The 12537-nt window shown below is 35.2% G+C and overlaps 1 protein-coding gene across 1 annotated transcript; it reads left to right on the top strand.

The window, feature by feature from the left end:
* Positions 1 to 3724: 3724 nt before the first annotated feature.
* On the top strand, positions 3725 to 10763 carry LOC132631115 (uncharacterized mitochondrial protein AtMg00810-like). Its single transcript, XM_060346717.1, has 5 exons — positions 3725 to 3738; positions 3859 to 4062; positions 4199 to 4700; positions 10518 to 10607; positions 10737 to 10763. Exons 1-5 carry the CDS (start codon positions 3725 to 3727, stop codon positions 10761 to 10763), a joined length of 837 nt encoding a protein of 278 aa, XP_060202700.1.
* The last annotated feature ends 1774 nt before the right edge of the window (positions 10764 to 12537 follow it).

Raw genomic sequence — 12537 nt, 5'->3', positions numbered from 1 at the left:
AAGAAAGTAGAACCCAATTTTTATCACTTAACTTCATCTTTAAATCATCACCTTACCGTAGCTCTTACGGTGGTTGAGATGCAACCTTTATATGTGAACAACACTCGCCCGTAGCTAGCTCTAATGGGCATCGTTACTATGTACTATTTCTTGATGATTTTAGTAAATTTTTGTGGACTTTTCCTATCTCTAAGAAGTCTCAAGTTTACTCTCTTTTCACCACATTCCATGCTCTTGTCAAAACTCAATTTGAAAGGCCCATTAAAAATTTACAATGTGACAATGGGAAAGAATTTGATAACGGGCCACTTCAATTATTTGCTCAAAAACATGGGATGCAATTCCGCCTCTCTTGCCCTCACACATCTCCTCAAAATGGAAAAGCCGAACGTCACATCCGATCCATAAATAATGTAATTCGGACCCTGCTTACCCATGCCTCGATGCCCCCCTCATTTTGGCATCATGCACTTTCTATGGCCACATATCTTTTGAACATTCTCCCAACTAAAGTTCTCGGATCCTCTTCCCCTACTCAACTCCTCTACCAAAACGATCCTAACTATTCCCATCTTCGGGTTTTTGGATGTCTATGTTTTCCTTTGTTTCCATCCACCACCATTCATAAGTTACAAGCACGGTCCACTTCTTGTGTCTTTCTTGGGTACCCTTCCGATCATAGGGGATATAAGTGTTATGACATGTCAACCCGGAAAATTTTCGTTACCCGTCATGTGGTATTTGATGAGCACACATAAACTTCATACTCCTGCCTCTCACACGTATGAATTTTTGGACCATAATTTTAATCCATACATCACTCATCATATGCAACGAAATTCTGGAAATACATCTCCCAACACTCTAAATCCCCTACCACCTCCACCCGCGGCCAATCTCAGTCCCCAGCAGTAGCCCAACCCGCCGCAGGTCAGCCCTTCCGTTGCTCCTAGACCGCTGACTTCCAGCCCGCCTCCATCGCTACGGCCCAATCCCAATAGCAGCTCCACCGCATGACCACTCGGTCCCGTAATGGAATTTTCAAACCCAATTTGAAATATTCCTCCAACCTTAACACCGAGACCACTATCTCCATCTCTCCATTACCGAAAAATCCCGTAAGTGCTCTCCATGACTTAAATTGGAAGAATGCCATGATGGATGAATTTAATGCTCTAATTGAAAATAAGACATGGGAGTTAGTTCCTCGGCCTACTAATGTTAATGTGATTCGGTCAATGTGGATTTTCCATCATAAAAAGAAATCTAGTGGTTCTTTTGAGAGGCATAAAGCCCGTCTTGTAGGTGATGGCAGGTCTCAACAGAAACGTGTTGACTGTGAGGAGACATTCAATCCGGTGGTCAAGCCAGCATCTATTCGCACTGTGCTAAGTATTGCATTATCTTATTCGTGGCCCATACACCAGCTCGATGTCAAGAATGCTTTTCTTCATGGAAATCTTTCTGACACTGTGTATATGCATCAACCATTGGGTTTTCGGGACCCCAATTTTTTCCTGATCATGTCTGCCTATTGAAGAAGTCCCTCTGTGGCCTGAAACAAGCCCCTCGGGCTTGGTACTAGCGGTTTGCCGATTTTGTCGCCACCATTGGTGTTATACCCCGTATATTTATACGTCGAAATATTCGCAAGCAAGTCGACTCAAATTAAAGACAGGATCATCTTCGGACACGAAATAGAAATCCTTAATTTTCAATTTTAATTAGAACATAAATTATTTATAAATTTTATTTAGTGTAAAATATTATTATTGGAGATTAGGAATTAATTAATTGTGATTAGATAATTATGTAGGAATTAGTAATCAACTAAACTAATTAAGAATTAATCAATCTAATTACCCTAGTGGGCCCCACCCGAATTAATTTTTAAAAAAAAGTACATGCCACATAGGAGGGCACGTGTAGGGCCTAGAGGACTCCTAAATAATCACCCAAATGTGAGTCATTAAATCACTTTCACAAGAAGTTGAATACAAAGCAAAGAAAGAAAAAAAAATTAAGCAAAAAGGCTCTCGGCCATGGCTGCTTAGCCGAACTTGGTGTGGTTTTGGAGAGATATTAAGGTGTTAAGTTGTGGTGAACATCCAAGTGATTATCAAGGTTAAGAATCCAAGTTTATTAAGGTAAGATTTAATCTTTTTCATACACGTTTTGAAGGTGATTTAAACTTGTATAAATTGATAGATGTGTGTTGAATATAAAGAGTTGTATATGATGATGTTAGGTTGTTGTGTTGGCCGTGAGTATGGGATGTTTTAGCTTAAAAATGGTGATTAATTTTGACGTTGTTATCGCTATGGTTGTTATGGATCGTGTGACGAAGTAAAGGAGTTTAATAATTAAAATAAAAGTTGTGGTATTGTGAACATATTGTCATCCGTGTTAAGTTGGAAAGATTGAAGATATGACTATGTCTATATGTTGTTGTTGGTATTTCTGTGTTGACAAGAGGGTAATTGGAAATTCGGGATAGGCGCATATATAGGGGAAATGCTGCCGATTTTCGTTAAGTCCTTAAATAATGAAAAACCCTTAACGGGAAAGTATAAGCCAAAGAATAAGTTTTATAAGCGATGGGCTACGGATTTATGAACTAGAAAGTATAGTTACTAACGTTAACGTTACTCTTATATTAAATAGGCTAAAAGAGCGACAAGGCGAACGGATTTGCGAATAGTCGCTAACAGGTATGTAAAGCTAACCCTTCTTTCTTTTGGCATGTCTTAGATTTAAGTGATGAATGACATGAGCTTTGAGGTAATCCTATTCATAAGTCTTGTCTGTGATTCATGATTCTTATTCACTTCTTGATGTTAGAACTCTTAAGTGATTGAGCTTCACTCTTCAGTTTCCTATACGTTGGATAATAGTCGATATATATGTATAAGCTCCTATTCCTAAAAACTCTACGATAACTGATGTCCTTGACTTCTATAAGTTGTTTCATTCTATATTAACATATGTCTATGATATTCTTAAGCCGGAAGCGGCTGCCCGAAAGGGCCACCCTAGCTAAGCCGGAAGCGGCTGCCCGAAGGGGCCATCATGACTACGCCGGAAGCGGCCGTCCGAAGGGACTATTGTGTTATTAGCCGGAAGCGGCTACGAGTAGGATATTCTATATTTATATTGTGTATGCTAGGATTTATGTAAGGGACCATATGGCATGGTTCAAAATGCTGTTCCAGGTTACTCCCGGGTTGCTTTCTAAACTTGCTTACTGTTACGCTTTTCCTTGTTTTATCATTCAGTACTACCTTACATATTCAGTACATATTCCGTACTGACCCCCTTTCTTCGGGGGCTGCGTTTCATGCCCGCAGGTTCAGGGATGCGGTCAGACAATCCAGCCACCTAGGAGGAGTCAGCATTGAGAGTCAGACAGCTCCACTTGCTTCGGAGACTGTTCCTGTTTTGGTATAATTTTGTGTGTATATATTATGGGCATGACGGGGCCCTGTCCCGTCACTTATGCACGGCCATACTCTTCTAGTAGTCTGCGAACAACGTGGGTGTCATGGATACTGTTTGGCCTTGCCGGCCATTGTTTTGTTGTACAGAAGTATCGGCAGCCTCGTTGGCTTGCATTGTGTTACGTTACGTACATATAAATATATTTTGAGATGTTTTGGGTTACAGGTCGACTTGGGTATTCTATTTACAGCTTTCGAACTTAGTCAAATAAACCCTATTGAATGCCATGTTTGAGTACAGGTAACATAAGTGGGGTTAGCAGGCAGGTTAAGCTCGGTCACTCGTCAGGGCCCTAGGTTGGGTCGTGACAATTGGCTTCTCACATTGCAAGTCTGATCACTCATTATTCATTTATCGCAGGGGTTCTGATATTGCATATATACTGCTTTATGTCGACGACATCATTCTTACGGCCTCTTCAGACGATCTCCGTAGGTCTATTATGGCACTCTTGAGTGCTGAGTTTGCTATGAAAGACCTTGGTCCACTGAGCTATTTCTTGGGTATTGCTGTTACTCGTAATGCAGATGGCTTATTTTTATCGCAGAACCCTGGAACGGGCAGGTATGTCACACTGTAGCCCGTCTCCTACACCTGTTGATACGAAGCCAAAGCTAAGTGCCTCGAAAGATGCACCATTTGATGATCCGACTAAGTATTGTCAGCTTGCTGGGGCTTTGCAGTACCTTACATTCACTAGACCATATATCTCATATGCCGTCCAACAGGTGTGTCTCCACATGCATGACCCTCGTAATGAACATATGGCTGCTCTTAAGCGTATTCTGCGCTACATTCAGGGGTCTATCGACTTTGGTCTGCATATCTACAAGTCTACTGTCAACAGCTTAGTCTCCTATACAGATGCAGATTGGGGTGGTTGCCCGGATAATAGACACTCCACCTCTGGCTATTGTGTCTTTCTCGGTGACAACTTGATTTCTTGGTCTTCAAAACGTCAGCCTACATTCTCCCGTTCTAGTGCCGAGGCCGAATATAGGGGAGTTGCTAATGTTGTCTCCGAATCCTGCTGGATCAGAAATTTACTCCTTGAGCTACATTGCTCGATCCAAAAGGCGACACTTGTTTATTGTGACAATGTGAGTGCAATATACTTATCAGGTAACCCGGTACAACATCAGCGCACTAAACACATTGAGATGGACATACACTTTGTTCGCGAAAAAGTTGCCCGTGGTGAGGTTCATGTCCTTCATGTTCCGTCCCGATATCAGATTGCAGACATTTTTACAAAAGGGCTTCCGCGCGCACTTTTTGATGACTTTCGGGACAGTCTAAGCGTTCGTCAACCTCCCGCTTCGACTGCGGGGGTGTGATAACCGTTGTAATTAGCCATTATTATGTACAGCTAGAATATTTCCAAGAATATTTATGTACAACTAGAATATTTCCTAGAATATTATGTACAGCTAGAATATCTCCTAGAATAAGGTAAGTCTTTTGTATATATTGATGACAGCACATTATGATTAATCAAGGGAATTGATTTCCTACATCTTCATTTTCTCAATATAATAGTTGTTGAGGTAGCCTGGCGTGGCCATCGTTTTCATGTGGCCCCTTTCTCCAGACAATTATCAATGAAAAATTCTCTTCACTAATCGATCTGCACTTCACATTAACACAATTATACAAAAATCACTCAAAAACCTTTGAAATAGTATATCCACTTTTGACCAGATCGTTAGGCAATTTCTTTTTATACAATGTCTCCAAACAGAAATTTGACGTCAGATGATTAGCAATTTAATTCCATATGTGGCGACAACTTTGTGGATCTTACACACCAAAATATATGATGATGAATACAACAACCAGATTCCGTTAGAACCAACACATTTTCGTGTCTCTCCGTAGGAGACAATCGATCACAATTTTCCTCTTAATAACCGTCCAACCTCTAGATATTTTTGTAATGCCTTTCATCTGCATTGACATAATAAACCTCTTCCAACATATCCTTTATTTTCGAATTGCTTCTGCAATTTATTCATTTATGCAATCTTCAAAATTTACCAAATGCTCAACATTACTCCAAATCTTGCCATTTTGTTGTGAATCACAAAGCTGTACGTTGAGCCCTTCTTCCATCATTGCATTTTTTTCAAGTCTCTACACATCCTGATATGGCTTGCACAACCAAACAAATCTCCATTGAACAGGAATAATTACTATCCTAAAATTGTTGTAGAAAAGTCTGAAAATAATCCGATGGAGTGAACACCAAACAATGTAAATTTAACATAAATTAAGAAACAAGTATTCAATGAAAAATACAAAATAAATAGGCAAGACGCTTACAGAAAACTATTTTTAGGATAGTAATTTTCCCCACACCGTGCAAGTGGTTAACGGGAAAGTCCATTCCCAGGATACAATGCCTACTCTAAATATCAAAGTTGCATTCTTTGATTTCTTCTACCACAAGAACTCAACCCAATAGGAAGTGAATGAATGGAATATATGTTAAAGAGAGTAGAATGGTAATTGCAGAAGTATACGTCTGTTAAGATTCTGCCAAAGTACCATTTTTTATATGCAAGCATAAGACACCACCCAATGGGTGCCAACGTTTGGAATATATAAAATGAAACAACACAACAGTTCACCAACACAAGAAGCGTACTTTCATATTCAAAGTAGAATTCTTTCTCCTCTTATTTATTTAGATATTATTAATTAAATAATACTTATATATTATCATATATACAACATCATGAATAACTAATACATGAATAAAAAGTTAAAATGACAATATTACCCTTATCACTCACCACTTAAATACTTTCCTTGTCTAAACTAATATTTTTATATCATTTTTTTAATATAATCTATTACTATAATATTTTAATATTTGTAAAATATATATATAATATTTTTATTTTAATTGTAAACAAATATTTTAATTTTAAAAATTATATAATATTTATTAACTTTAATATAACAAACCAACATCCGAAGAAATAATTTATGCATAACCAAACCCTGCATAACTAAATCCCGCAGAACTAATTCCTGCATTACTAAAATCTGCATAACTAATACCTACATTACTAACACCCGCGTAATCCTAACCAGCTACCAAACGACCCCTTAGTATCTCATATCTGAATTATTGAGATTCAAATATTCACAAAGTGCAAATAAGTGATACTTTAACATTTAATTAATTAGGTTGACTTTCGATTCATTTGCTTGTAAATCTACATAAATTTAACAAATTATTAATCATTACTTCGTTTAATTATCCACGTGTTATGTTGAATTTATGTTATTAGATTTAAGGGAAGTATAGCTCTAAAAATAGTACAATATATCATATCTTTTATATAAAGAGACAAAAATGCACAATTTAATTAGTTTGAAGTTAATAATAATTCATATATAACAAGAATCAATAGTAAAATTTATCATTAATTAAGAGACCAACAATATCATTAGTTTTAAAATAAAAGCGCTTGAAAGTTTCATGATCCATGTCGGACTCTTTTAATTTGAAAAGTTTGACACTGTGAAAGATGGATTTTCTTCAATTTGAAATTCCCAAATTTTATGTGGTGTATGTGTGTATTTCCATTATAAATATTATTTTAATTATATATTATAAAACTATACTTGCATAATCATTTTTTATATTCACATCGTAACTAAAGATAAGAGCTAATTTCCTCGTGTAGTTTTCATCATATAAAATAGGCCAAAGGTGCAATATACCCCTCAACTTTGAGATTTAGACCAGATATGCCTCCCATTAAGAAAGTAGTGTACATATATCCTTGCCGTTGTAAAATGGTGCAAATATACTGACGAGGCCAAAGTGCATAGGAAAATTCACTCGTACTTTGTCAAATTCTAATATAGTTTAAGATATCGTCCCACAGAAATTGGAAAATCTATGCTACAGACTTGTAGTATTTTTGCTGCTATTTGAGAGAATCGGATTGATGAAAGGAGAGTAGTGACTTAAATTTGTAAATTACTTTAACAAAAGAAACAACTTTCAAAAGATTATCTTAAAAGAAAGAGTTGGGAGGCGTTGAATCCACTTAGTGTATATATGACAATAAAACTGTTTTTTAGTAAATTCCACAAAACAGTAGAAATAGTTCCTAGACTTGATTTGTATTATGAGGAATAAAGACCTCTTGCGATTAGTCCTTAAATCAATAAACTTATTTGAAACAATCCCTCCGCGAGAATTAGAATTGAAAGAAATAAGATAGAGATCCCTCAAATCAATAAACTTATTTGAGACTGTCCCTCCGTGAGAATTAGGACAGAAAGAAATAAGATAAAGATATAAACCTAAGAACTAACTTGAAATAACCCTTCCGTGAGAATTAGGATTAAAAGAAGCAAGTTCAAAGATTTGGAATAATAGATGACTAAAAATTATTATTACATATATATTTTATGTGATTATTACAGTATATTAATTTCCCTCACTGTTAGAAGTACAACTTAATATAACTATAATCATAACACAAAATATACTAAGTAACGATAATGATTAGTAGAACATATCATTCCAACACAAAGTATGACACTTAAATAATATCAAGACGATGAATAACTAAAATAAGATAATATAACATTGCACCAAGTTTCTTCAGCTATCCCAACAAAAAGAGATTACTCCATTATGGAGTTAGAAAAGAGAAAATATGAATTTAAGAAGCTAGAAATATTGAAAGACTTGGAGAAATATTTTTACTACAAAGGAAAGAAAAGAGAATAGAACAAGATTAACACTTTGTCTTCTAAATTATTGGATGATTTGTAAGCAAAGTGATGCTTCCATTTATAGGAAAATGTAGTGTCTCCCCCCTACGAATGCATTCCTTAAAGTAGTGCTCACATCCGTGACCTTACTTGACGGGTGAGATATAACAATGGTAGTCGCACCCGTGAATTTTGCAACTTCTTTCTTGATGCCCATAGTTGACGGGTGTGAGTATGAAAATGGTGGTGACACCCGTGGATTTCAACACTTGACGAGTGTGAGATTATGCAACTTCTCCCAATGTTGTCTTTTGTAATTCCCATATGTAAAACTACACGGTTATGACTTGTGAATTCGTGGTTGCACCTATTGAATTATTTGCTTACTTCTTTGACAATTTGTTTCTTCTCTATTCTTCTTCCTGTAGAATCTGTTAGAAAATATGCGAGAATAGGATATATTTATTCATGTTTTATTTAAAAACTTATTTTTATATACAAAATATCATGAATAATTTATATCCATCAAACTCTCCCATACTTGAATTTTTGCTCGTCCTCGAGGAAAAAGATAATTTTCAAACATTTAAAAAACAATGATCTTTATAGGATAGAAAAATTATTCAGAAATAAATTTCTTTCATAATGCTCAATATAATCTAGCCCTTTTAAGTTCACCAAATATTTTTCTTGATTTCTGAATTCCGCTTTGATCAAAAAGAACTTGCACTCTTTTTTCCCCTGAACCTTTTAGAATTGATAAATTTATGATCATTTATTCATTGAGTATCACAGTCTTGTCCATAGGCTTGCTCCTTATGTTTATCTCCACTAATATAGATTCGACACTGTTTTTTGAAATCATCTTAGGACTTTTATTGGCTTATAATGTCAGGCTTTAGGCTTGTAAGGTAAGGATATTTTAATAGTGACTTTTCTTCTCCCAGCATGGAGCATATATATAAAGCTCTTTTTTTTTCTTTTTTTTCTTTTTTTTTTTTAATTTCTCCATTTGATAAACTTTTCTTGATTTTCATTTCTCCTCTTTTGCAATGTCTCAAAGACTTATATATTCACAATTTTCTTTTTCTCAACCCTCGTTTTTTTTCTTTCACTTTCTTTCCTTTTTTGGTTTCTGCTCATTTATTTATAGCTGGAAGAACTAGGAGATCTCTATGTGTGTATGCATATATATGTATATACACACATATATGTAGAATATTATGGTGTCCAGAAAAGAGAAAAAAAAATTATGGCTCAAAGAAGGGTTCTAAAAGGGAAAATGTGTATGCTTGGGTAAAAATGAAAAGGTTAAAATCGGCTATAAAAGAAGGTCTAATATCATTTTTCAAAAATAAGTGTCATCCATTATTTCGCCTTGAAAAACATTAAGAGCAAATTCTAGCTAATAGAGTGATTCTTCCTGTTTGGTGATCATAATTTTTCTCAATTCCAATGATTTCTTGAGTTGAAGACGTTTGCTCTTTCTTTTACAAAATCAAAATCATAGACATGAAAACCATTTGGTGAACGTAAAAAGAAAATAATCTTGAACATAATGTAAAGAATTTTTTTTTAACTAAAATACCTACAACAAGATCAAGTTTAAAGAAATACATATATAATATTTATAAATAAAGTAAAAATATTTTTGGCTTTCAAATTTACAACCGCAGAAGAAAGCTTGAAAGAAACTGAAGTCCCACACCTTATGTATGCCATAACATAGTTTTATACAAAGAATAATTTTTTTTTTATTATTTTTATTTTATTTTCATCACCACCAATGTGAGCGTCTTCTATGGACGTGCCAATTTGCCATTCTACAATAAAAATATGATTAGATGGTTGATTTCAATAAAGATTAAAAAAAACAGAGAGAATAAACAAAGTGGTACAAAAGTGTGATTAACACTGAATGACGTCCAGTAGATGGATAAATTCTCTATCAAGCACATGTATCAGAAAATGCAAGTGAAATATCATGAAGTTACCTAGTGAAAGCTGGCTACCAAGAACAAAGGATTAAAGAGAAGAGCAGACCAGATCAGAGACAACATGCTGATCATCCAAGAAGTGTACTACATGGCTAGTTTAGATTCCAAACTAGTAGGATATTTGTGTAGTTTAAATGCCTATCCTAACTAGTATTAACATGTAGTAGAAATAGATGAAGTTAGAAGCAAGCTTGGACACTGGTTTCTGGGGCATTATGTCCAGTACAAAGTGCAGGTAAAAACAAAAATTTTGGTCTCTGCTTTGTTCTGTTCTCAAAGCTGTACATATTCACACTGGTAAATAAAGTTCACTTACAATTTTGGTCTCTGCTTTGTTCTGTTCTCAAAGCTGTACATATTCACACTTTGGTAAATAAAGTTCACTTACAAAAGCTGGAAAAAATATATATATTTGACTCAAAGAAATGCATGAAGGAAGGAAAACATTCTACTAAGCTTCTAAATGCATACACTATTAAGTTCCAACACAATTTCCAGGTGAAGCTAAATGAAGATGACAATTGATGCATATTCCATTTTCTTATAGAGCTCTAAGTTTCATTACTCAAATGTTGATATTTTTCATGAATGTGATGGTAAAACCATAAACTTCCCTTTAACATTCTTAAACAAACCCATTGACAAGATAGGATTTAGAAAAAGGAACACAAGACTACCTCTTCCTTGAAATTAAAAGTTCCATTAACCTGCACTTGTGAAGAAGATAAAATAAAGCTTGTCACATCAAATATAAAGTTAATAACAATAAGGCATACTTAATATTCACATAACATTTATATTTTTTTTTATTTTTTTTAGTTCTTGATCCCATCAAAAAGTTACCCATTACTAGTTCTTAATCATTGTTAGAGAATAATACAATATTACCCACTTTGAGATATTAAAGTATTTCCCAGATTCCATCTTCTTTTTCACCTACTGCAAAATATATAGACATATATGTATATATAGCCTAAACAGAAGTAGCATATGCATATATACACAAAAACGGGTGGATTAGATTCAAAAAGTCTCCCCACACTTGAGTTTTTCATTCTTCCATATGAAAATCAACTTAAGCGAGTCCTCCAACTCCACCTCCATCTCCATCAGTGTCATCTGTTGACACCTAATTGTGGCTCGACGTGCTTAAAATTAACGTTTTGGGGGCCCTGATTCGTTAAAGAGCACGAAATACATTTTACGCATTTTTTACATTTTTCGACAATTTATTGATAATTGTCCTTATTTTAGGAGTTTTATCAATTTATTGTCATTTTCGAGGATTATTATTTTTGCACAGCGTAATACTACCATTTTGTGCAATTAATAATGGTCTCTTTATTTTATAGCAATACATTTTCATATCTTATACATTAATAATTACACTTTTTATACTCACATGTATTAATTAACTATATTTTAGTACAGTCCGTCAGTGCAAAGAAAACCGGAGCAATTAATTTTTAAACGCAGAGCAAAAATTCAATCAAGTCAAGATCTTGTCACCTTTTTAAAAAAGTTGACATTTGAGATGATGGGTTCGGTTCTTGATCCATTGAATAATAAATTTTTATACATTGGTTAAAATGGTGAAATCTCCATTGAACAATAACTCAAGGATTAAAGTGTGCATTAAGGGGACAAGGGGGGGAATTCTTTTATTTTTTGGACAAAAATGAGTGTTTGTTTACGTTATAAGAAAATGGGGGTTGATTTAATTATTCTACGCATCTTCACTTGCACACACTTACAGATTTCATTTTTTTCCCTTTAAACCCAAACACTTTCTCTTCCCTTCACCCTCCCCCCCACAAACCGCCCATCACCACGCCGGAGCTCCGAGCTCCGGCGAACCCCAACAACACTCCAACATCACCACAACAACACCTCCATCAACCACCATACCCCCACTTCTTCTATCCCTTTCGTTCTCCTCCCTCCACTGCTCCGGCGAGGAGCTCCAGCTCCGGTGAACCGGAGCATCCAGCAACCAAACGACCACCCTTCTCTTGTCCGGGGAAGTGGAAGAACCTTTCCTCTCTACAAAATCCCTTATTTTTCTATTGCAATTCTCTTTTTTTTTTCCTCTCACAACAACAGTTACACACAACTCCAAGAAAACAAAAAAAAACAAAAAAAAAAAATCTTTTTCTCCATTTTTCAATCTACATTTGATCAGTTCTTTAAAAAAGATACTTGTGTTGTGGTTTCTTTGAACCCTATATGGAATTGATGCAAGAACAGAAGTGGGGTTATTGAATTTTCTGTTTTTGGGTGTTTCTTGTTACTGGTTTTA

Source organism: Lycium barbarum, chromosome 3 (assembly GCF_019175385.1).
Source record: "Lycium barbarum isolate Lr01 chromosome 3, ASM1917538v2, whole genome shotgun sequence".
Classification (NCBI taxonomy): Eukaryota; Viridiplantae; Streptophyta; class Magnoliopsida; order Solanales; family Solanaceae; genus Lycium; species Lycium barbarum.
The sequence above is the reverse complement of the archived record's forward strand: the minus strand, read 5'-3'. Positions and strand labels throughout refer to the sequence as shown.